This window comes from Panthera leo, chromosome B3 (genome assembly GCF_018350215.1).
Source record: "Panthera leo isolate Ple1 chromosome B3, P.leo_Ple1_pat1.1, whole genome shotgun sequence".
Taxonomy (NCBI): domain Eukaryota; kingdom Metazoa; phylum Chordata; class Mammalia; order Carnivora; family Felidae; genus Panthera; species Panthera leo.
In genome coordinates, this window is record NC_056684.1 from 52,172,454 (window position 1) to 52,197,904 (window position 25,451).

The following is a 25,451-nucleotide window of genomic DNA, read 5'->3' on the forward strand; positions in this document are numbered from 1 at the left end:
TGTTAGCCATTCAGACAGGTGTGAGGTGGTATCTCATTGTGGTTTTGGTTTGTATTTCCCTGATGATGAGTGATGTTGAGCATTTTTTCATGTGTTGGTTGGCCATCTGGCTATCATCTTTGAAGAAGTGTCTATTCATGTCTTTTGCCCGTTTCTTCACTGGATTATTTGTGCTTTGGGTGTTGAGTTTGACAAGTTCTTTATCAATTTTGGATATTAACCCTTTATCTGATATGTCATTTGCGAATATCTTCTCCCATTCTGTCAGTTACCTTTTTGTTTTGCTGAGTGTTTCCTTTGCTGTGCAGAAGCTTTTTGTTTTGATGAGGTCTCAATAGTTCACTTTTGCTTTTGTTTCTCTTGCGTCTGAAGACGTGTTGAGTAAGAAGTTGCTGTGGCCAAGGTCAAAGAGGTTTTTGCCTGTTTTCTTCTCAAGGATTTTGATGGCTTCCTGTCCTACATTTAGGTCTTTCACCCATTTTGAGTTTACTTTTGTGTATGGTGTAAGAAGGTAGTTTAGGTAGGGGCGCCTGGGTGGCTCAGTCAGTTGAGCATCCAATTTCAGCTCAGGTCATGATCTCGCGGCCTGTGAGTTGAAGCCCCACATTGGGCTCTGTGCTGACAGCTCGGAGCCTGGAGCCTGCTTCAGATTCTGTGTCTCCATCTCTCTCCCTCCCCTGCTCATGCTCTGTCTCTCTCTCTCTCTCTCTCTGTCAAAAATAAATAAATATTTTTAAAAATTAAAAAAAAAAAAAGAAAGTGGTTTAGGTTTATTTTTCTGCATGTCGCTGTCCAGTTTTCTCAGCACCACACGCTGAAGAGACTGTCTTTATTCCATTGGGTATTCTCTTTTGCTTTGTCAAAGATTAGTTGGCTATACATTTTTTTTAATTAATGGAAACAGTTCTTATGGCAGGAAAACCTCTTTTCTTTTTCTTTAGATGAAGTACTATTTGAATAGTATTGAATAGTTCAATAAATTAAATTTCTATTGAAATAATAATTATTCCAAAGTAATTTTAAAATATCTTAATTCATACTTTTTTTTTAAAATTTTTTTTTTAACGTTTATTTATTTTTGAGACAGAGAGAGACAGAGCATGAACGGGGGAGGGGCAGAGAGAGAGGGAGACACAGAATCGGAAGCAGGCTCCAGGCTCTGAGCCATCAGCCCAGAGCCCAATGCGGGGCTCGAACTCACGGACCGTGAGATCGTGACCTGAGCTGAAGTCGGAGGCTTAACCGACTGAGCCACCCAGGCGCCCCTCTTAATTCATACTTTTAGCAGTAACCTTTTCAAATTGTAAGAGTACAGGTGCTGAAAATTTTAAGTCTTTTTTTGAGATATAAGTGACATGTAACATTAGTTTTAGGTATTGTACAATATAGTGATTCAATCAGTATACGTATGTATTGCAAAATGTTCACCACAGTAAGTTTAGTTAACATTCATTACCACACATAGTTAACAAATTTTTGTTCTTGTGATGAGAACTTTTAAGGTCTGTGCTTTTAGCAACTCTCAAATATATAATACTGCATTGTTAAGTAGAGTCACCATGCTGTACATTCCATCCCCAGGACTTCTTTTAGCTGAGCCTTTTTAGATCTTTATCATTGGTGTTTTTGAATTGTACTGAGGTATCTATTTGGTTTTTACTTTTTCTTTTTCCTTTTTTTTTTTTTTTAAAGTGTATTTATTTTGAGAGAGAGAGAGAAGGGCAGAGGCAGAGAGAGAGAGAATCCCAAGCAGGCTCTGTTGACAGCATGGACCCAACTGCTGGTTCAACTTCACTAACTGTGAGATCATGACCTGAGCCAAAATTGAGAGTTGGATGCTGAATTGACTGGACCACCCAGGGGCCCCTCCTTTTATTTTTCTGATTGGGATTTGTTCTGAATGTGAATTCATCATCAGTACTGAAAATTTCTCAGTCATCAATTCTTCTGTACTTTTCTTGCTGTCCTTTCTTTCTGAAACCCTGATTAAATGCATTGTTTAAATTAAATTAAATGCATTTAAATTAAATTAAATGCATGTTACTCCTGTGTCCTCCACAACCCTCAAACCATCTTTCATGTTTCCCGTGTCTTCGTCTCTGCACTCTGGGGCATCTCTTCAGAGCTGCCTTCTAGTTCACTACATCTCAAGTTGTTAATCTCTGTCACTGAGGTTTTAATTTAGTTGTTTTAGTTTTCATCTGTAGAAGTTTAGTGTCTTTCTCAAATTGACTGTTGTAAAAACTCCTTCCCCAACTCGTATTTCCAATTTCTCCTTTTTATGTCTTAAAATGTTTTAAAGCTGTATGTAGTCTTTTATGTCTGATAATTCCAGTGTCTGAAATCTTTTGTGTGTAATTTTATTGCCTATTTTCTGGCTCTATTTCTTGATGACTGACTTCTCTCACGTATTCTGTGATTAAATGATTGATTTACTTAGCTCAGCTCGATGGGAATTTTGGGTCCTAGATTGATGGGTTCCTACAAAGATGATTTAGATTTGCCTCTTCCAGGTGCATTGAGTATCAGCTACCTGGGATCACTTTAACCTATACTCTTGGAACTAGGTCTTTTTAGATTACCTGAAAGTACTAATTCTGACTTCATGTTATGAATTTTCTTAGAATCAGTTAATTAATTTTTCCATTTATTTTTTAATAATGACAGATATTATGTGATGGGATCATTCTGTGAAAGCAGCTTTCTCATACTACTTGGGTCTAGGTTATTTTTTTTCCTCCAAAATCCTGTTCATTCTTCAAAGAATTCAATTACATATAACCTTGTGAAAATTGAGAATGCCAGGTTTTTCTTTTATTTTTTTATGTTATTACTTTTTTAATGTTTGTTTATTCTTGAGAGACAGCACAAGGTGGGGGAGGGGCAGAGAGAGAGGGAGACACAGAATCCGAAGCAGGCTCCAGACTCCTAGCTGTCAGCACATAGCCTGATGCAGGGCTCGAACTCATGACCTGTGAGATCATGACCTGAGCCGAAGTTGGATGCTTAACTGACTGAGCTACCCAGGCACCTCTAGATAGAGGATCTTAATGATGCTTTTCCAGTGTGTTGCATTGTTGGCAAACGGGAATCCTCATCTAAGCAGATGCTGTTTTATTTCCTGGCAAGCAGAAACTGTGAACGAAAATTGAGAATTGCCATGGAACTTCTGTTTATTTCTAGTATTCTCAAAAATGAGATTATTAAATGTGATCCATGAAATAGCCTTCTTTTAGGCTGGAAAAACCTGTAACTGCCTGACTTAAAAATGCCTCTTGTGAATGCCTCCTGGCTGGCTGTTATAGGAACTGCCCTCTACCTCGTCCACATACTCTCTGTTAGGTGTCTTCCTATATCCCTCCCTTCCCCTTTTGTGACAACAAATTATTTCCTCTGCCTGGACCTCCCATCCCCTGGCCACTTTGTCCTCACTACCCCAGCTCAAGTTCTGGCTGTGGATTACAGTCGGGGAGAGGAGTAAGGCTCACACGTGCTCTAGGTCCCTCTCCCTGTTTGCGCACCAAACCCCATCCCGATGCCATGAGCCTGGGTGTGTCTTTGAAATGCAGGGGGATCTGCAGATTCTAAGTTCGCAGGGAACTGCCTTTATCAGCAGAGGATATGGGGGAGAGGGCATGAGTCTGGATTGGAATGAACTGGACTATAGAATCTTGGCCACTTCCACGGCCTTGAACAAGTCATCTCATGTTTCTGCATTTGTTCCCTCATCTCTGCATGGGATTTATATTTGCTGCTTGCACGGTTGTTGCAAGACCATAACATACGAAAGTGGATAGCACAGTGACATGTAGTATTTGAATAGGAAACATTAGTTTCCTTCCCCAACAGGGTCAGAGTTACAAAAAAAGAGAAAAATAGCTTTTTCCCCTCCCTTATTTTTGGAAGTGGTTACAACTTGAGAAAACCTAAATAACTTGAAAGGTAGAAAAATGGGTAAGAGGAGAACCTGTGGAAAAGGGACAAACCCAAGTGGAAAGAAACACAAAGACAGTGGAAGAGAAAGGATCACAGCCTGTTCTTAGCCTTCTCTTCAGATGGAGCAGGTGACCTGCTGAGAAGGATTAGAGTATGGTACCCAGTGGTCTGGTTCCTCTCCCTGCTTCTCTCATGGAACCTTCATTCTCCACATTGGCATCCCTGCCTTTCCTGTTAGAGGCCCTTGCCCTCTGTCTATGGGACCCTAGGTGACTTGGAACAGCATAGCCCCAGCTGCCTCTCTTTTGTAGGATTTCCTGTGATTGGGATTAGGAGTACATTTTCCCAGAAGCCTTTGACATTCTTGGTGTTGGTCTCATACTTTCAGACACTTTTTTTTTTTTTAATTTTAATTTAATTTATTTTTTTAATTTACATCCAAGTTAGCATATAGTGCAACAATGATTTCAGGAGTAGATTCCTTAATGCCTCTTACCCATTTAGCCCATCCCCCCCTCCCAGTAACCCTGTTTGTTCTCCATATTTAAGAGTCTCTTATGTTTTTGTCCCCCTCCCTGTTTTTATATTATTTTTGCTTCCCTTCCTTTATGTTTATCTGTTTTGTATCTTAAAGTCCTCATATGAGTGAAGTCATATGATACTTGTCTTTCTCTGACTAATTTCACTTAGCATAATACCCTCTAGTTCCATCCACATAGTTGCAAATGGCAAGATTTCATTCTTTTGGATTGCCGGGTAATACTCCATTGTGTGTGTGTGTGTGTGTGTGTGTGTATGTATGTGTACACACACACACACACACACACACACACACACACATATACACACACACACACCACATCTTCTTTATCCATTCATCGATCTATGGACATTTGGGCTCTTTCCATACTTTGGCTATTGTTGATAGTGTTGCTATAAACATTGGGGTGCATGTTTCTCTTCGAAACAGCACACCTGTGTCCCTTTGATAAATACCTAGTAGTGCAGTTGTTGGGTCATAGAGTAGTTCTATTTTTAATTTTTTGAGGAACCTCCATACTGTTTTCCAGAGTGGCTGCACCAGCTTGCATTCCCATCAACAATGCAAAAGAGATCCTCTTTCTCTGCATCCTCGCCAACATCTGTTGTTGCCTGAGTTGTTAATGTTAGCCGTTCAGACAGGTGTGAGGTGGTATCTCGTTGTGGTTTTGATTTATATTTCCTGGATGATGAGTGATATTGAGCATTTTTGTGTGTGCGTGTCGGTTGGCCATCTGGATGTCTTCCTTGGAGAAGTATCTATTCATGTCTTTTGCCCATTTCTTCACTGGGTTATTTGTTTTTTGGGTGTTGAGTTTGATAAGTTCTTTATTGATTTTGGATATTAACCCTTTATCTGATAGGTCGTTTGCGAATATCTTCTCCCATTCTGTCGGTTGCCTTTTTGTTTTGCTGAGTGTTTCCTTTGCTGTGCAGAAGCTTTTTATTTTGATGAAGTCTCAATAGTTCACTTTTGCTTTTGTTTCTCTTGCGTCTGAAGACGTGTTGAGTAAGAAGTTGCTGTGGCCAAGGTCAAAGAGGTTTTGCCTGCTTTCCTCCTCAAGGATTTTGATGGCTTCCTATCTTACATTTAGGACTTTCATCCATTTTGAGTTTATTTTTGTGTATGGTGTAAGAAAGTGGTCCAGGTTCATTCTTCTGCATGTCACTGTCCAGTTTTCCCAGCACCACTTGCTGAAGAGACTGTCTTTATTCCGTTGAATAGTCTTTCCTATTTTGTCAAAGATGAGTTGGCCCTATGTTTGTGGGTCCATTTCTGGGTTCTCTATTCTGTTCCATTGATCTGAGTGTCTGTTCTTGTGCCAGTACCATACTTCCTTGATTACAGCTTAGTAATACAGTTGAAGTCTGTAAGACACTCTTATTTATGTATATTCTTAGGTATGTTTTTGGTTAAACTCTGAGAGCTGGTTTATTAGTGTGAAAAAAATAAGCCTTAAAAACACTTAGTAATCGTAATTAGTCTTAAAGATAAATTGTTCGAAGACAGCTCCTTCAAAACCATGGGCAGCCTGTTGTGTCTGTATGGACTTGCACTTATAGCTGTGGCAGCAAACCTCGTTTCAGTGTGACAAGAGTAGTTTTGTCATTTGTTGCGTGTATACATGGCGCAGCGGTTTTCTGTAGCTCGGTTCAGTGTGGCAGAGTCCCACGTGTTTACCATTCACTGGCCTTTCGCAACCTCAGCCTCAGAATATTCACTCTGTTTCATCTTTGAGGAAGCTAGTTAAGCAATTCTGGAGTGTCATATTCTGGATAATTTAGCTATTGATATATTTGAATTCTATCTGTAAAAATTGTTTTTAGATAACTTCGTGAATTGTTTCTATTAGAACATCATATGTGATTTTTAAATTTTTTTTTTTAATTTACTTTTTTTAAGTTTATTTATTTTGAGAGAGCACATGCAAGCAGGGTAGGGGCAGAAAGAGGGAGAGAGAGTGCACTCGAGGGAGGGACAGAGAGAGAGGGAGAGAGAGAATCCCAAGCAGGTTTTTCACTGTCGGCACAGAGCCCAACGCAAGGCTCGATCCCACAAACCGTGAGATCCTGACCTGAGCCGAAATCCAGAGTCGAACACTTAACCTACTGAGCCACCCAGGTGTCCCAGCATTGTACATGATTTTAAGTAATGCAAACTTGTGTAATAAGCTTTTAATTCAAATATTTTTAAAAAACCTTTATGATGTGAGTTTTTAGTATATGCAAAACAAATCATTAGTTTACAAAATTGATGGTCATTAAAATACTGAATTTTAGGTAATGAAGAGGTGAACTGCTGAGGAAGCAGAGAAAAGTTTAATCACCAGATCATTGTAAAAATATACAACAGGACAAGTGGCTATACAGGCAGACTTCTTTGGGAGAGCCTTGATCCTTTCCAGGGCAAACCTAGTTTCCAGTTTTCTGCATGCCCTTCTCCATGTACAAGGCCTTCCTTCCAAGAGATTGGTGATAATTGCTTAGCTCTTCCTTACAGCCCTGAAGTTGGGTTATTTTATAGTTACTTTGTAATTAACGCCGGTTAGTTGTCATTTTTGAATGCTTCTAGTACTTAGTAGATTTGAAAACTGGCCATGACCTTCACCACTGGCTTTATGCATCTGGTGAGTGTTCTTATTCTAAAAATTGTTTTGTTTTGTGTTTTCAGAGGATCATTCAGTTCAGAGCTACTTTTGACAAACCTTGTAAATATTCTCTATTGACTACTAGATTTTTAAAAATTTTCTTTGTGTAGGAAGGGGAACCTTCTGGAAAGAGAAAAGCAGAAGATGATGATAAAGCAAATAAAAAGCATAAGAAGTACGTGATCAGTGATGAAGAGGAAGAAGATGATGATTGAGGAAAAATGTGAAAACATTTTATGTATTTTTTGTACAGTTTATTAAATATGATGTAAACATGAGTTATTTTGATTGAAATGAATTGATTTGCTTTTGTGTAATTTTAATTGTAATAAAAAAAAATTTTTAAAGCCAGTCTCTGCTCAGGAAATCTACTTTTCTGAAAGTGAGTTTATTTTTGTATAAGCTTCACATGAGGCCTGAGGTTTCAGTGAACTCCTGCTGCTCTTTTCTTCTCCACCCCCTCATGAAGAAGCGTCCTGTTCAGGGCCAGGTGAGGCAAGTGAGGCATGCTTATGGGGTGCAGAGTTTTAAAGGCACGGAAAGAGACTCTGTGATTGTTCGAGTTTGCGGGCTTCTCTAACACAGTACCACAAACTGGGTAGCTTAAAACTGCAAAAATGTGTTCTTTTACAGTTCTGAAGCCTAGAAATCCTAAGTCAAAATATTGACAGGGCCAGCCTTCATCTAAAGGCTCTAGGGAAGAATCTTCCTTCCTTTGTCCCAGCTTCTGGGGGCTCCTGGCAGTCCCTGGCATTTGGCAGTGTAACTCCAGTCTTTCCTTGGTCTTCACATGGCACATTTCCCCTTGTGTTTGCTCTGTGTCTCTGTATGTGTCCAGGTCTTCCTCTCCTTATAAGGATACCAGTCAGTGGGTTTAGGACCAACCCCAAGTCAGTGAACTTCGTCTTAACTAACTATATCTGCAAAGACCCTATTGCCACATAAACTCACATTGGGAAGTTCTGGGTAGATATGAACTTTGTGGGGATTGGGCGGGGGGAATCCCTGTTCAGCCCACTATAGTAATCAAAATAAATAATATCGTGATACAACATTTAAAAAAATTGGAACTAAGGCAAAATCCATGATGAACAAGATGTCATTTTTGTAAACAGCATCTGATGACTGGAATTAAGGTAAGGCAAGTGAAACGAGTTGCACAAGTACAGAGCTGGATGGATCCTCGCTTTACTTAAAATTTTAATATTTTCATGGGTTTTTCACATGGAGTTTTAAAAACATTGTGCTGCAGTTTAACTTGATGACTGAGATTCTGGCACCCTTTTTTCACCCACGGTGAATGTGTCACTTGTTGCATCCCTGTCCTGGCCCTCGTTTGTCACAGCATGATGCTTGGGATCCAAAGACAAGCACCCAAGAGAGGGAACCAGGGACAAGCTGTATTACCTTTTTTAGGTTTTGTGGCTAGAATGGAAAGTCACATTGAAGTCCAACACATTCTGTTCATTACAAGTGAGTCACTAATCAGAGGGAAATTTGAGTCGATGGAATGGCAAGGAATTTGCAGGTATGTTTTAAATTTAGCACGCACATATGTCTTTTCTGTGGTGTTCTTCTACATACACTGATCTTTCACTTATGAATGGATTCCACCCTACTTCTCGTGCTGTTGGTACAATCTGGGCGTGGTGGCTGTGGGAGGCTTATCCCGAAATCGGACCATAGAAAAGTGACATTGAAAGAGAAGGTCCTAAATCACCATTGTGCCACTTTCCTAACACCAAAACCTTCAGTCTAGTGCTGTTTCTTGTCTTATCAAGTTGAAACTTGTATGCCTGGGTTTTTTTTTTAAGGTACTTATTTGGGAGAACAAGTGAGCAGGGGAGGGGCAGAAAGAGGGGAAGAGAATCCCAGGCAGGATCCAAGCCGTCAGCACAGAGCCCAACATGGGGCTTAATTGCATGAACCGAAAGATCACAACCTGAGCCAAAACCAAGTGTCAGACACTCAATGGACTGAGCCACTCAGGCGCCCCTACTTTTTTTTTTTTTTTTTAAACTAGTAGGCATGTGGGTCCGTTATTATGCTCTTATCTTGCAAGCTTAGTGATGCTGGGACCAAGTTTCTGTAATCACATTTCATCTTTGCCAGTTGCCCCCTGTTAGGGGGCGCTGGAGGGAGACTGGAAGACTGGATAACAAATAAGAGATTGCTCCTTCCTGTTTGTTTATGGAATTTTCTAGAGGCTTCCTGTCAAGTTGCAGCTTTCCTAAGAGGCCCACAAACACTTCAGTCTCAGCAGAAGCAGTTCCTTCCCACAGCAGCTCTGTCCAATTTGCAGCTTTACCAACACTTGGAGAGCCAGCTTTATTGTACCTGCCCCTCCCAGAGGCATTAGTGCCAGCTGGACACTTTTCTTCCTCAGGTATGAGTTTCAGCTCCATACTGTAAGTTTTTAAGTTTAATAATTTCACCTCTTTGTTCCCTCATTTCCAAAAGTGCTAACCTAAGTACAATTTAAAAAAATTTTTTTAATGTTTATTTTTGAGGAAGACAACAAGCAGGGGAGAGGCAGAGAGAGATGAGGGCACAATCTGAAGCAGTCTCCAGCTCTGAGCTGTTAGCACAGAGCCCGATGCGGGGCCCGAACTCATGAACTGTGAGATCATGACCTGAGCTGAAGTTGGACGCTCAACCGACTGAACCACCCAGGCGCCCCAGTACAATTTTTAAAAAATTCTGTATAGATAACTGGTATGTTTTCTCTTGCCCCACTTGGACCTGACTGGGTAGTCCAGGAAACAAATCCTCAAAGAAGCGATTGGTAGGTTAGTTTGGGTTTAAATGCAGGTCTGAGCTTCTCACCGACAGGCAATGGGATTGCTGGTAATCCATGATGTGGTGGCATGATGAATCAGATAATCTCCTATGTTTGAGGGCTTTAATGGCTGCTACACTTTGTTAGGCAGTAGTGATGATTATTTGGGCTGTGGTGTGGCATGGATGCTTCTGAGTGCTCTGGAGGACTTACAGAAGAAAATTACAAGCTTAGGTCTTTAAATATTCAGCTCAGGTCATGGTCAGAGAACCAGTGAGTTCATTACAGCCCTGAAAGAATCTTCTATCTCATAATCAGAAGGCCGAGGTAGCAGGATGTTAGACAACATTTAATTGTGCAATTGCAGAATTAAAACATTAATTGAATCCACAGCTTCTTGATATCTCTCATGTGAAAGGACATTGGATAGAGAAAGAAACTAGGAGCGGGGTGTCTGTTTAGATGAAGCTGAAAAGCTCGATTTCCTCGTCACTCTGAGAACTCCCTTGCTTTTGAGAAGTTTGCTTCCCTAGGTCTGAAGAAACTGATCTTTCCTTGCTTGAAAATGTTGTAATAATGTCACCTGGGGCAGTTTGTATTCTCCTCAAGGCTCACCCTTTGCATGCTGTCTGACCCACTTGTTACCAGCAGACCCAGCGCTACGACCTCCTCAGACTCTGATGAAGAAAGCACGAACTCCCAAATGAGGAAGAACTAGCTTCCCAAAAGAACGGCAAGATTTTGCTGATACAGGGAGAAGCCTAGGGAATATGTGTGGAAGTATATTCTAAGAATGTGAGATGAAGGACAGACTATAACACTAGCATGGGCCAAACTGGTTTGGGTACACTTAGGTACTCTGGATTTGATGCGTTAGCGCATATAGCACATAGTGAGACACCGCTCTGTAGCTGGTTGCTTAACTAAAACAAACTCACTGGTGACCTACTTGCAATAAAGCTTCCCTGGCATTATGTGGAGGGAATCCAAAGGCTTAGGGAGATGAGTGTTGGATTAGACATACCTTGTGTTACCTGCATATCATGCCTCACCTTCTCCAATTCTATCCCCTGAGAAGGCCAGATTAAAATAATAAACATTTAATATTTCACCATTTCTGAGGGTCATGATTGGTTTAGCAGGGTCGTTGTGGCTCAGGGTCTGTGATGAGGTTGCAATCAAGACATTGGCCGAGAACACACTATCTAAAGGCTTGCCTGGAACTGAAGGATCTGTTTCCAACATGGTTCACTCTTGTGCTGTTGGCAGGAGGCCTCAGTTTGTTGCCACGTGAGCCTCTCCGTAGCAGCTTGAGTGTCTTCATGGCAGCTGGCTTCCTCTAGAGTGGGTGACCTAGAGCAGGAGAGAAAGAGCAAGGCAGAAAAGCCACAATGTCGTGCCCTAGCCTTGGAAGTGAGGTTGTATTCTATCGATCGGATAGACCAGCCATGGTACGTGTTGGAGGAGACTATGCAAGGGCAGGAATACCAGAGGCAGGAACCACCAGAAAGTATCTTGAAAGCTGGCTGTCATAGCAGCTTTGCCTTCCACCAACCAACTTGGCCACCTTCCCTATCCAGAGACACTTGACGGGCTCCTGAGGGCTAGGCTCAGGGAGCCAGTCTGAGGTTGGTTGAGTGGAGAGGAGATTTGGTTTATGAATCTTGGGAAAACGTCAAAGTGATGGGGTAAGAGCGTGTGAAAAACTTCAGTCAGAGAAATTAATGCTGTACATTTTCTCCCAACACTGAAAGTTATAGTAGGACCATGGATCTGTTTGGAGACATAGGTGACATTTCTTCAGACAGCGATGGGGACAATGAACAATCCATTCCAGGGCAGCCTCATGTAAGTACACTCAGTAACCTCAACAGGTCCCAGTGTTCAAAGTTAAACAAGCTTCAAAGCCTGATGGGTCTGACTCCTATGGGGAGAGGACGTTGATAATTGAGTAGCAGTCTGAAACATCTGATAAATGGGTGACTTTCTCAGCTGTGTTGGGAATTTGTGGATATTAGAAGGCACCGAAGGAACTGCTCAGAAGAGGTTGATGCTAAACTTTAGGGGCTAAACTCTGAAAACTCATAATTTGAAAACCTTTGGCTTAAGTTTTTCTGAACCCAAACCTGTGCCAAAAAGCATGTGCTATTTGACTTCTCTGATTTTCTTTCTTTCTTTCTTTCTTTCTTTCTTTCTTTCTTTCTTTCTTTCTTTCTTTTTTTCTTTCTTTCTTTCTTTCTTTCTTTCTTTCTTTCTTTCTTTCTTTCTTTCTTTCTTTCTTTCTTTCTTTCTTTCTTTCTTTTTGAGAGAGAGAAGGAGAGAGAGAATCCCATGAGGGGCAGAGAGAGGAAGAGAGAAGCTGGGCACGAACTCACCTGCAGTGGGACTTGAACTCACAAACCGTGAGATCATGACTTGAGCCAAAGTCAGATGCTTATAAGCCACCCAGGTGCCCTCTTCTCTGATTTTAATAGTTACTTAGTACTGAGGGGTTGTACAGTTTCACAGTTCTTTTGTTTAATGTCTTATGCAAACTAGATATGCCAACAAAATAAGTATTTTTTTCTGGTAATGCAGGCTTACAGGTCTTGTTTCCCATGGTGGTATTGTTGGCGGAGAGGATGAAATTTTAGGGAGAGACTGGAGGGGTTACTGACTACTTTATTCCTAAAGTGGTGCCTGAATTTACTTCCTGTCACACCTGCATCTGCCTAGTATGGGAGAGCCGGAGCATTTCTATTTTTTTTATAAAATTCTTTTAACATTTATTTTTGAGAGAGACAGAGAGAGAGAGAGCATGCACGCACATGTGCACACGCACAAGAGGGGGAGGGGCAGAGAGAGAGGGAGACAGAATCCAAAGCAGGCTTCAGGCTCTGAGCTGTCAGCACAGAACCCAACACGGGGCTTGAACTCACACACCATGAGATCATGACCTGAGCTGAAATTGGATGCTTAACCAACTGAGCCATCCAGGTGCCCTCAGCTAGAGCATTTCTGATTTCACTTCAAGCTATCACATTCTGATTCTTCTCTTAGGAAGAACATGGAGTGCCTCAGGACCAACAGGAGGAAGAGCCGATTTCTGAAGGCAGAATAGAAATAGAAATCCCCAATGTCAACTCTGATTTGGGGAATGAATTGTACTTTGTTAAACTACCCAGATTTCTCAGCATAGAATCCAAGTAAGAGGACTGATTAAAGTTTTTTTTTCAAGATATTAAATAAAAATAAGTGGAATATAAATGTTTTTTCTTATGAGTTGGCTAATCATAAAGATTAGACATTCCTCATCTGAAAGGATGATGCAGGTGTTTTTCACTAGTGTAAAGCTGAAAAATGAGGTTGAGAAAGTTTGCTAGAGAAATCATAAATGTTCAGTGCGAAAGCCACTGTGACTAGAAAAGACCATGATCTTGAACAACAACATAGTATTGGGTATTTTTCATGAAGCCTCGTGAGTGTAAGCTCTTATGCAATTAAACATGATACTTTCCTTTAAAAATGGTGAAAGATGGACCATATGTTATTTATATTTCAGAAAATGTAATTCTTCAAATAAGACTTCGAATTATTAGTCACATTTGGATTTTATTTCAGATGTGTTAAAATCAAATTTCAAGAAAGTACACTAATTTGCATACTTGCTTGAAGTTTTACATGAAGTGACTTGTCTACTGTGACTTTTTAAAAACACCTTGGGGCATGTTGTAAAGATTATTATTATTTTACAGCATTAACAATATTCATTACTAGATATGGCTAACCTGAGATTAAAAAACCATTTTTAGACCTTTTGATCCTCAGTATTATGAAGATGAATTTGAAGGTGTGAAAGTGCTTGATGAGGAAGATAGAACCATGTTAAAATTGAAGGTACCATTCTGTACTTGTTCCCTTTTTTTTTTTTTAAGTTTTTCATAAAACAGAGATAATGATTTGAGACTTGAGATTATGAAATGATGTTTTATGTTTACTCTTCAGTCAACAAACAACTGTTCAGACCAAGGTCTGAAATGTCTCTTCAGAATGTTTTTAGGGGGGAAGTTACATAGCCTCATAGTCCCTGTAATTGTCACTTTTCTAACCTTTTTTTTTTTTTTTGCAGTTGTAATTTTTCAATGGAAGTAAGGATAAAAATTCTTGAAAATTGTTAGTTCATTTTTTAAAAATGTTTATTTATTTTTGAGACAGACAGAGACAGAATGCAAGTGGGTTGGGGCAGAGAGAGAGGGGGAAGCACAGAATCTGAAGCAGGCTCCAGGCTCTGAGCTGTCAGCACAGAGCCCGATGCGGGGCTCGAACTCACGAGCTGTGAGATCATGACCTGAGCTGAAGTTGGATGCTCAACTGACTGAGCCACCTAGGCGCCCCTAGTTACTTCATTTCGTATAAACATAGGTATATGGAACTGCCTCTACATGTTACAGTAGACTTCCCACAATAGAAATCTCTCAGGCTCTTTCTGGAAATTCAGACTATGTACAAAGAGATGCCTTGTCTTGAGATGTTTCCTCTTGAGAAGGCCTGGGATGGCTGTACACTCTACTGCTCACACAGGGCGTCACGAGCTATTGCCGGAGGCAGAACCAATTTTTACACTACCTTCATGATTTGGGGTTCCCTACTATATGGGTAGGACAAATTTGAACTAAAAAAACCCAAAAAAACAAAAAACAAACAGGGCAAAGCACAAGTCTTAATTGTTTTAATTGTTAAGAGTATCTTAAGTGTATATTCTTTTATTTACTTTTTTTTTTTTTAACATAATGCCCAGAGCTTCCTTGTCTTACTAGGCCAGGCTTACTAGTCCTCCCTTCACTGGGTTCATAGCCCTTCAAGTGGACTTAACAGTAGGCAGAGATCTCTATGTTAACTGCCCATCTCATGTAGACCCAAAGCCTCATCCTTTCTTTGAACTTTTGGTGTGTCTGGTAATACCTCCATCCTGCATTGTCCTTGGCTTTTACCTCCACTGTTATAAACTAGAGCTTAGGAAAGATTAACAAATTTTTTTATTTTTATTTTTATTTTTGAGAGAGAGAGAGAGCACAAGCAGGGGAGGGCAGAGAGAGAGGGAGACACAGAATCTGAAGCCGACTCCAGGCTCTGAGCTTGAATGCACAGAGCCCAACATGGGGCTTGAACCCACAAACCACAAGACCATGACCTGAGCTGAAGTCTGACTCTTAACCAACTGAGCCACCTGGGAGCCCCAAGCTTAGGAAAGATTTAAACAAAATGGTTAGTTTAACCAATATCTCTAGGTATTCGTAGTAGGAGTGTTTCAGTGTTTCTTCATCAGCTATTTTGGAAGCTTCTTTTATCACTACATATGAATTCTTGGCACATGATTATAAGTCACTTGAGGAAATGAAGAACATGCAGTTTAGTTACACTCGTTTTGTAATGCCCTTGTATTTTGAACCAGGTGGAAAATACTATAAGATGGAGGAAACGCCGGGATGAGGAAGGAAATGAAATTAAAGAAAGCAATACTCGGATAGTCAAGTGGTCAGATGGAAGGTGAGCCCATAACGCCTGAAGAGCATTGACAGACCCGGAGGGAGGCCTGGGAGGCGTGGAGTTCTCCATGTGGGACCTTACTTTGGGGTCCTCTGTCACTAAAGAATTAACAAAATCTAGGCCTTTGGGAGGACACTTTAGAAATGGGACCAAGATGTGATCAGATTCATGGTATCTGCCTTATCCGAGTGAGCGCCCAATGCTCGTTCCCATGCGCCAGGTGCTACTGGACAGTATAAATTGGTATTTTGGAAAAAATGTTTCTGTTTCACTAATGAAATGGCAGAGATTGGGAAAGTGACAAAACTATTATGTCTCAAATGGGAAGGAGAAGGAGTTTTACCACCTTTTGCTTTAAAAGGGCATAAGTTGGGGCGCCTGGGTGGCTCAGTCGGTTACGCATCCGGCTTTGGCTCAGGTCATGATCTCATAGTCCGTGAGTTCAAGCCCCGCGTTGGGCTCTGTGCTGACAGTGCAGAGCCTGGAGCCTGCTTCAGATTCTGTGTCTCCCTCTCTCTCTGCCCCTCCCCTGCTCATGCTCTGACTCTCTCTGTCTCAAAAATAAATAAAAACATTAAAAAAAATTAAAAAAAAATAAAAGGGCATGAGTTATTTACGGCATCTCTGTTTTTCTCACGAGTTCAGTGCACAGTTGCACAGCATTTTAAGTAAAGCCTATAGGGGAGAATGGGAATTGTAGGATTCATTACATGTCCACCCCAGCACTGACCGGTGTCTCCTTTCCAGCCTTTCCCTGCATCTGGGCAATGAAGTGTTTGATATCTACAAGGCCCCCCTGCAGGGCAATTACAACCACCTGTTCGTTCGAGAAGACACAGGTCTACAGGGACAAGCCGTCTTCAAAGCCAAGCTCACCTTCAGGTAACCTTCATACTGACGTGTTGGTACTGGCTGTTAAAGAGCAGCCAGGCCAAGAGGCCGTGCAGAAGGCCTGACTCAGCCCTGACATAATTTCGGGGTGCAGCTCACCAGGGGACGTGCTCGGTTCCCATGCTGTTTTTTCACTTTTGCTACAAGTTGCTGTTTCTCAGGGAGCCAGTTCATGCTATCGAAATCACCACGAGACCAGTATGTAAGCCGGGAGACCAGTAAATGAATTCACCTTGGTCAGTGCACCCGGTAGGAGGCTTAGAGGACTGGTCTACGCAGCTCCGCGGGTCAGTGCCCTTTCCCGTGAGAGGAACACAGCTGGGAGGCGGGCCGATAGTGAGCGTGTCATTGGCGTGTGCATGCGGCAGAGGCGGGGGAGGGGCTGGACAGGCTGCGGCCTGACCCCAAGAGGATAGGCGCTGCACCCCTGTGCTGCGGCTGCCTTGTTGGGCGCTTTTCCTCCTTCGCTCCTTCGCGCATCTTGCCTCTGAAGGTTACAGCGCTGTTGTCCGTCTTGCAGCTCTCCTTGAAGTGGGGCACTTAACAGATGAACAGTGCGCCCAGGGTTTCTTTCTTGGGGTCACGGAAATGTCCTAAAATCAGATTGTTGTAATGGTTACACCAGTTGTAATTTAAAAAGTCGTTTACGCGGTGCCTGGGTGCCTCAGTTGGTTAAGCACCGACTTCGGCTCAGGTCATGATCTCGGGGTTCGGGGTTCATGGCTTCCAGCGCCCCGCCCCATCCCCCATTGGGCTCAGCTTAGAGGCTGGAGCCTGCTTCAAATTCTGTCTCCCCCTCTCTCTCTGCCCCTCCCCTGCTCGCTCGCGCTGTCTCTCTCTCTCTCTTTCTCTCTTGCGCGCGCGCTTGCTCTCTCAAAAATAAACATTAACAATTTTTTTCTAAAAAGTTTATTTACTTGTGTATTTACTTGTTTATTTACTTGTGTATTAACTTTCTAAAAAGTTATTTACTTGTGTATTAAAATGAGTGACTTTTATGATATGTAAATTATACTCAAATCTGTTGCTCTGTTTTAAAGATTAACAGCACTGAGGTTTAGACATTAACAGTGTCTGACTTCTGTGCAAGCTTGAAGAAGAGTCTCAATCTCACTAATTTTTAGTGTCCTTATCTGTAAATTGGAGATAATATCTACTTCACAGAATGGTGTGTCAGTTAAGTCAAATGATACATTAGATGGCATGCAGTGTGGAGACCTGGCATAATAAACGTTGTTCGGATCCAACCTCTTAATGAGCTTTTCTCCAGTGGTGTAAAAGACAAACAATTCTGCAGCGTGCTTTTTTCCCCGTTGTGCCCCGTGTTCCACACTCTTTATGTCCCATCTCTCGACAACCTCAGAGACTCTCCTAAGGATCATTCTTTCTTTCTGATGCACCACCAATCTGCCTCCCTTGAGCCAGGAATGTTTTCTGCACCAGCTGTTCCTGTCCTCTGGGCTATCGTGAGGCCTCCTTGCCTTGCCCTTCCTTCTAATTGTATTTCAGATAAAGAGACTTTTAGTTCTTGAGTCAGGACTTGTGGCCTCTGCACCACCCTCACAGACCTGAGATTTCACATCCCTTCTCTTTCTGCTTGTCATCAGGGATTTCTTTGTAAAAGCCCTTGACCCTGCCGCCTGCTCTCCTTTTTTCTCCACTTGGTGCTTCAGCCCCTCAGCATCCCCCCCAGAGAAGGGACAGAGGAAGGAACAAGAGAAGGAGGAAGCCTCAGAGTGCCAGGATCCGAGGCCCAGTGTCCTTCATCTGCTAAAGGGGAAGGGGTCATCGTCACAGCTGTTTGTGCTCTCGGTTTGATCACCTGTGATGTTCTTAGTCAACAGTGGGGCATTCTTGTCCATCTCCCAGCAGACCTCACTCTACAGACAGTGTCACACATAGAAAGATGACCCTGCTGCTTGCTAATAGATGCTCAAGGACGCAGAAGATTAGAATCTTACCAATGGCTGGTTGTGATCCTGAGTGCCAGCGCACTGAAATGATTAAGGTACGTTTGCTAAGCTCTATGCTGGGATTTTTTTGGGGGGTATTACAGGCTTACTCTCCAGAATATTAATTCACAATTTTGTATTGCCACAACCATTTTATTTCTTATAGTTATCAGGGAGCCAACTTAAACCTAAGTGTGTGGTTAACCCTAGTAATATCAGTAGCTTCTGGTGAGATGTAGCAAATCAGACACTCAGGTGTTCTCTCTCCGGTTCATGAGATTTCAGGGAGAAATCTGACAGGTTTTATGACAGGTATCATAAAACTTTGTGAGATATGAAGTGCTGGGAAGGTCAAAAGGACATTCCTGACTCACTCAACTAGGCTCTGTCTTGTGAACACCAGTGTGTGGATAGCCAGGCAGAGAAGGGTGTGAAGGGTGTGAAAGTTCTACTTTGGGGCTCAGGGACCCTCCCCTGCCAGCACCTCCCCATCCTGTCATCAGGAGCGACGGGGAGCTCTCTGGGGTGAGGGGCCCTGACAGGAATATCTGAGCACCATTGTACTTTGATGGAGCCTGAGCAAGTTGGGTTGTCTGTCTCAGGGATTAACAGAAACGGCCACCCTCAGGCGTCCACTGGGCAAGGATGAGGTTCTTCAGGCTGGTTGCTGCTCTCCAGACTCTGACTGACGGGCAGCACAAGGGGACACTGCAGCTCCCAGGGCCGTGCCTGTGCCAGTTCTGATCGGCCGCTGGTGCGAGAGAGCCCTTGGCCTCTTCACCTTGTGTTACCTTCACGCCTTAGAACTAAAGAGAGTGATCGCTGTGTGTGGTAACAGGTGTGGAATGGAGACAACTATATTCTAAAGACAAGAATTGTAGTAAACGTAGGTTCAAGTGAGCACAGAGGTAGTTCATATTTTTAAGTTAAATGGTTGATTTGCTTCTTTACAGAAAAAGGAACGTTTGAGGGCTTCTACTCAGCAGACAGTCCATCTGTGGGAGGGGCAGAACCAGGAGGGGCTGGGTGTCCCCTACCAGGACCCCAATAGTGTCCATGAGGAAGAGGAAGGCATCAAAGCTGTGAAAAACCATAACCAAGGGGACCTTTGAGGTAAGCTGGGCATGGAGGTAACATTTCCTCATCTGAGGGCCACAGAGACTGATGGCCTTTTACTCTCTCTCCTGCTGTTACTTACTTAGGAAAACGGTACAAAGGCCTTTTGTTTTTATTTTGTGTTTGTTAGGGTCACTTTCCCACAGAAAAGCTTAGCTAGGAAGGTAAGGCACCCCCAAAATAAAAAAATCAATTAAATAATTCTTGTTCTTATGGAGGGAAAATGTGTAATAAAGAGTTTGCTGCTCGTATAATTGACCCTTTATTTAAACGTTGTAGTTTTTTGATGTGATCATAAAACCTTTTGGGTGTTTAAAAGTGATGAATCTGAGAAAAAAACCTCTCATATCTGTCATTTCAGCATGTCTGCAAGTTATATACACTTTTTCTCATCAAAACTTTAAAAATGTTGGCTCTTCAAGGGAAAATGTAAGTGGGAAGCAACAATATTCAGAAGAAAAGCTCAGGAATAAACAGGTCTTCATCTTTGAAATTCATTCCCACGTCTGGAGTTCGAGTTCTTTTGCTTTCAGAGGAATGAGCTAGAATCTATTTTTCAGACAGTGATGGGGATCAGAAGAAGAAAAGGCTCAAAGATTACTGAGAGCAAGGAAGGTCACCAGTGATGAGATAGAACCAAATTTGTTCAATTCTAAGGGGGTTTGTCCTGAACCCAGGAGCCAACTCCTGGACTAAAAATTTGCTCACAGCCCTGGGGCACAGACAGATGTTTGTATACTTCACTGAGACTCTGGGAGATTAATATAGTGACAGGACCAGGAGTGACCCACAGGAGGGTCTGACCCCTGTGATCAGGTGCATGTCGGAAGACTGCTCAGAGAAGAAGATCCCTCACTGGTGGTGAAGAAAGTGTTAGCTTGTGTATACACCGACCAGGCAGGCGTTCTAGGTAGATAGAAAGGCCTGTGAGGAAATGTGTGGGGCCCTGAGTCGCCACCACACTCAATGGGAGAGGGACCGATAGCTCTGTGTGGTAGAGCAAGACGTCCATCATGTTCATCATGGTAACTGGGCGTTCTTATTGTTTGGGTGTATGAGTAGTTGAGGATTATTCCATTTCCATGTTATTAAAATATTTTCCCTTTAATTATTTCCGTTTCTACTTATAAGTACAAATAAATTTTCAGTCTTAAATATACAAGGGAATCATATTTACCAAGTAAATATATAAGGGCAAAATGGGAATTATTGCCCATATGCCATATTAAAAAAAATTTTTTTTTAATGTTTATTTTTGAAGGAGAGACAGAACGTGAATGGGGGAGGGGCAGAAAGCGAGGGAGACACAGAATCTGAAGCAGGCTCCAGGCTCTGAGCTGTCAGCACAAAGCCCAGTGTGGGCCTTAAACTCATGAACTGCGAGATCATGACCTGAGCTGAAGTCGGATGCTTAACCGACTGAGCCAGCCAGGTGCCCCTGCCCATATGCCATATTAATTAATTCACTGTTTTCTGAACACTTAACATGCTTCACTCCGGGTCTGGAATCACAGGTGGGAGTAAACATTTCAGTAACACAAATGTTGAGCATGTCAGTTAAGCGCTGGTCACCTGTCCAAGGGAAGCATTTGTTTTTCATGTAAAAAATAGATTTAAAACTTTAAAAGCATACTGAGAAAGCACATAAAATGCAAGCAGTCATTTTTAAAAATCCATAGGCTTTAAAATACTTTTAGATAGGGAAAGTGAAATGTTGAGGAAGCAGGAAAACATATTTCAAGTAGTATGATTGGAATGTCAGTACAGAGTGAGGAGGGAGTGTCCCTCCTGCCCTGACCACTGCCCGGGGGCAGCCCGGGGTTCGTATGGCCTGACCAGCTGGAGACAGTGTCTGTGGAGATGGGTCGCTGCTGGGCGGTCACCTTCTAATATGAAGGACTGGCTCCCCCATCAGCTCAAGACTACTTTTTTGGGAAATTTTTATTTTAATTCCAGTTAGTTAACATAGTGTTACGTTAGTTTCAGATGTACAATATAGTGATTCGACACTTCGTGTGACACCCAGTCCTCATCACAGTGAGTGCCCTCCTTAATCCCCATCACCTACCTCCCACCTCCCCTCAGTTTGTTCTCTAGAGTTAAGAATCTGTTTCTTGGTTTCTTTCCCCCGCCCTCTTTGTTCATTTGTTTCTTAAGTTTTACATGAGTGAAATATGGTGTTTATCTCTCTCTGATTTGTTTCACTTAGCATTATACTCTCTAGCTCTGTCCATGACATTGCAAATGGCAAGATTTCATTCATTTTTATGCTGAATAATATTCCATTGTATATACCACATATTCTTTATCCATTCTTCTAGCGATGGACACTTGGGGGGCTGCTTCCCTATCTTGGCTATTGTATGTAATACTGCTATAAACATCAGGGTGCATGTATCCCTTTGAATTACTGTTTTTGTATTCTTTGGGTAAATACCCAGTAGTGCAATTGCTGGATCATAGGGTAATTCTGTTCTTAACTTTTTGAGGAACCTCTGTATTGTTTTCCACAGTGGCTGCACCAGTTTGCAATCCCATTCACAGTGCAAGAGGGTTCCTTTTTGTCCACATCCTTGCCAGAACTTGTTTTTTATGTTTCTGATTTTAGTCATTCTACAGGTATGAGGTGATATCTCATAGTCCTTTTGATTTGCATTTCCCTGATGATTAATGATGATGAGTATCTTTTCATGTCTGTTGGCCATCTGTAGGTCTCCTTTGGAGAAAAGTCTGTTCATGTCCTCTGCCCATTTTTAATTGGATTTTTTGGGTTTTTTGGTATTGAATTTTATAAATTCTTTATATATTTTGGATACTCTTTATCAGATGTGTTATTTGCAAATATCATCTCCCATTCTGTAGTTTGCCTTTTTGTTTTGTTGTTTCCTTCATTGTGCAGCTTTTATTTTGATGTAGTCCCAATAGTTTATTTTTACTGTTGTTTCTCTGGCCTCAGAGGACCTATCTAGAAAAAAGTTGCTGGGGTGGATGTCAGAGAAATTACTGCCTGTGCTGTCTTCCAGGATTTTTATGGTTTCAGGTCTCATATTTAGGTCTTTAATCCGTTTTGAATTCACTTTTGTGTATGGTGTGAGAAGGTGGTCCAATTTCATTCTTTTGCATGTGGCTATTCAGTTTTCCCAACACCATTTTTTGAAGAGACTTTTTTCCACTGGGTATTTTTTCCTGCCTTGTTGAAGATTAAGTGACCGTATACTTAGGGGTTTATCTCTGGGTTTTCTATTCTGTTCTTTTGATCTGTGTGTCTATTTTTGTGCCAGTACATACTGTTTTGATTACTACAGCTATATAACTTGAAGTCTGGAATTATGATACCTCCAGATTTGTTTTTCTTTTTCAAGATTGCTTTGGCTTCTGGGTCCTTTGTGGCTCCATACACTTTTACGATTGTTCTGGTTCTGTGAAAAATGCTGTTGGTATTTTGATAGAGATTGCATTAAAGATTTAGATTGCTTTGGGTGGTATAGACATTTTAACAGTATTTCTTCTTCCAGTATATGAGCATGAAATGTCTTTCCCTTTGTGTTCTCTTTCATCTGTGTTTTATAGTTTTTAGAGTACAGGTCATTCACCTCTTTGGTCAGGTTTATTCTTAGGTATCCCATTATTTTGAGTACAATTGTAAATGGGGTTGTTTTAATCTTTCTCCTGCTTCATTATTGCTGTTTAGAAACGCAACAGATTTCTGTACATTAACTTTGTATCCTGTGACATTGCTGAACTCACGTATCAGTTCTAGTAATTTTTTGGTGGAGTCTTTCAGGTTTTGTAATGTTTATTTAGTTTTGAGAGAGAGTGTAAATTGGGGAGGGGCAGCAAAAGAGGGGGACAGAGGATCCAAAGCGGGCTCTCCGCTGACAGCAGTGAGCCCGTTGCGGGGCTCAGACTCACAATCTGTGAGATCATGACCTGAGCCGAAGTTGGACGATCAAATGACAAAGCCACCCAGACGTCCCTTGGGTTTTCTATATACAATTTTGTGTCATCTGCAAATAGTGAAACATTCACCTTTTCCTGATTTGGTTGCCTTTTATTTATGTTGTCTAATTACTATGGCTAGGACTTAGAGTACTGTGTTAAATAAAAGTGGTGAGAGTGGACATCTTTGTCTTCTTCCTGACCTTAGAGGAAAGGCGCTCAGTTTTTCCCCATTAAGGATGATGTTAGCTGTAGGTTTTTCATAGATGGCCTTTATTATGTTGAGGTATGTTCCCTCTAAACCCATTTTACTGAAGGCTTTTACCATGAATATGGATGTTGTACTTTGTCAGATGCTTTTTCTGCATCTATTGAAATGATCATATGATTCTTATCCTTTTCTTATTGATGTGCTATATTAAATTGCAAATACTGCAGCATACCACCCTTGCAACCCAGGAATAAATCCCACTTGGTCATGGTTTAGTGAATGATTTTATTTTTTATTTTTATTAAAATTTTTAAAAATATTTATTTTAATCTTTATTTTTGAGAGAGAGAGAGAGACAGAGTGCGCGCAGGGGAGGAACAGAGAGAGAGGGAGACACAGAATGTGAAGCAGGCTCCAGGCTCTGAGCTATTAGCACAGAGACTGATTTGGGGACCTGAGCTGAAGTCAGGCATTTAAGTCAGGCATTTAACCGACTGAGCCACCCAGGCGCTCCAATGTTTGTTTATTTTTGAGAGACCGAATGTGAGCTGGGGAAGGACAGAGAGAAAGGGAGACACAGAATCCAAAGCAAGCTCTGGACTCTGAGCTGTCAGCACAGAGCCCAACGTGGGCTCGAACTCACAGACTGCGAGATCATGATCTGAGCTGAAGTCAGATGCTTAACCGACCGAGCCACCCAGGTGTCCCTATTTTTTAAATGTATTGTTGGATTCAGTTTGCTGAATCCAGTTTGCTAGTATTTTGTTGACGATACCTGAGAACTACTTTGGACAAAATTTCTGGAAATGTTTGATACTGAATTTTACATCTTATCTCGTATCTGTTTAGGAGGTGAGCCCTCCAGAAAAAGAAGAGCAGAGGTTAAAGAGGAAGAACATGACTCAAGTATGAAGTGTGTGCTCATTGTGTACAGTTGACCCTTGAACACAGATCTGAACTGCGCTGGTCCATTTACACACGGTTTTTTGATATAATGTATTTTCTCTTCCTTGTAGCTTTCTTAATAGCATTTTCTTTAGCTTACTTTATTATGAGCATAGTATATAATACATTAAACATGCAAGATATGTATTGTTATCAATAAGGCTTCTGGTAAAGAGTAGGCTATTAGTAGTTAAGTTTCTGGGGGTCAAAAGTTGTATTTGGATTTTCGACTGTGCAGGGTTTGGGCACCCCTAACCCCAACATTGTCAGCTGCATATTATTTTCCACAGTTTTTTAATAAATTTTTTAAGGTTTATTTTTGGGAGAGACAGAGCATGAGCAAGGGAGGGGCAGAGAGAGAGGGAGACACAGACTCCGAAGCAGGAAGCAGGCTCCAGGCTCCAAGCTGTCCGCACAGAGCCTAACGGGGAGCTCAAACTCATGAACCACAAAATCACAACAAGCTGAGGTCAGACTGGCTTCACTGAGCCACCCAGGTGCCCCATCAACAGTTTTAAAGCAATGATTAAATGACTTGTTTTGATTGAAATGATAAATCGAGTTGCTTTTGCATAATCCTAGTTGTGAATAAAAAATGTTCAAAAGCAAGCCTGTGACTTTAGAAGATCCATTTTTCCCAAGGAAGAAACTTGTTTTGGTAACTGTTTGCTCTGGGTCTTAGGTTTTTGTGCATTTCAGCTGCTCTGCCCCACCTCATCCTCCTGGTTGGGCCCAGAGGTGGGCTTAGGTTCGGGTCAGGTATCGCATCTTCCCATATGTCCTCCTGTCCTGCCTAGCTGTGTTCAGGCCTCTTCTGTGCTTTGTCATCTCCACCGGCATGGCACCGCCACTGACCACCTCGCCCTGGATCTTGTCAGAGCAGGTACAGCATCGGAGGGCTCATTGGACACTGGGTGCTTTGCCTAGTGCTGAACTGGTCCTACCAGTTCTAGTCCTCAGAACAACGT

General features: G+C 41.8%; 2 protein-coding genes across 7 annotated transcripts in view; both read left to right on the forward strand.

The window, feature by feature from the left end:
* Positions 1–7,402, forward strand: part of LEO1 (LEO1 homolog, Paf1/RNA polymerase II complex component) — a 39,678-nt gene extending 32,276 nt beyond the window's left edge. For all 3 annotated transcript variants that reach the window (XM_042941999.1, XM_042942000.1, XM_042942002.1), the window contains exon 12: positions 7,235–7,402. In XM_042941999.1, the coding sequence (XP_042797933.1) occupies positions 7,235–7,339 (105 nt within the window). In that variant the 3' untranslated portion in view covers positions 7,340–7,402. The remainder of the gene's footprint in view (positions 1–7,234) is intronic.
* A 201-nt stretch (positions 7,403–7,603) lies between these two features.
* LOC122222032 (RNA polymerase-associated protein LEO1-like) lies at positions 7,604–24,821 on the forward strand. 4 transcript variants are annotated; one of them, XM_042942006.1, is made up of 10 exons: positions 7,604–8,652; positions 9,329–9,510; positions 11,658–11,751; positions 12,943–13,088; positions 13,695–13,779; positions 15,335–15,429; positions 16,177–16,311; positions 18,190–18,328; positions 19,226–19,385; positions 24,388–24,821. In XM_042942006.1, the coding sequence occupies exons 3-9, from the start codon at positions 11,671–11,673 to the stop codon at positions 19,382–19,384; spliced, it is 840 nt and encodes a 279-aa protein (XP_042797940.1). In that variant the 5' UTR covers positions 7,604–8,652; positions 9,329–9,510; positions 11,658–11,670; the 3' UTR covers position 19,385; positions 24,388–24,821. The 4 variants fall into 4 exon arrangements, with proteins under 4 accessions (XP_042797940.1, XP_042797939.1, XP_042797941.1 ...); XM_042942005.1 differs by lacking the exon at positions 7,604–8,652 and having other exon boundaries at positions 9,162–9,510; XM_042942007.1 differs by lacking the exon at positions 7,604–8,652 and having other exon boundaries at positions 9,162–9,510; positions 18,193–18,328.
* The last annotated feature ends 630 nt before the right edge of the window (positions 24,822–25,451 follow it).

Excerpts from the sequence above, each read along its gene's own strand:
- LOC122222032 (XM_042942006.1), top strand. The coding sequence starts at position 11,671 with ATGGATCTGTTTGGAGACATAGGTGACATTTCTTCAGACAGCGATGGG. Across the intron at positions 11,752-12,942 it reads CCATTCCAGGGCAGCCTCAT|GAAGAACATGGAGTGCCTCA; the intron begins GTAAGTACACTC and ends TTCTTCTCTTAG. Across the intron at positions 18,329-19,225 it reads AGCGCACTGAAATGATTAAG|AAAAAGGAACGTTTGAGGGC; the intron begins GTACGTTTGCTA and ends GCTTCTTTACAG.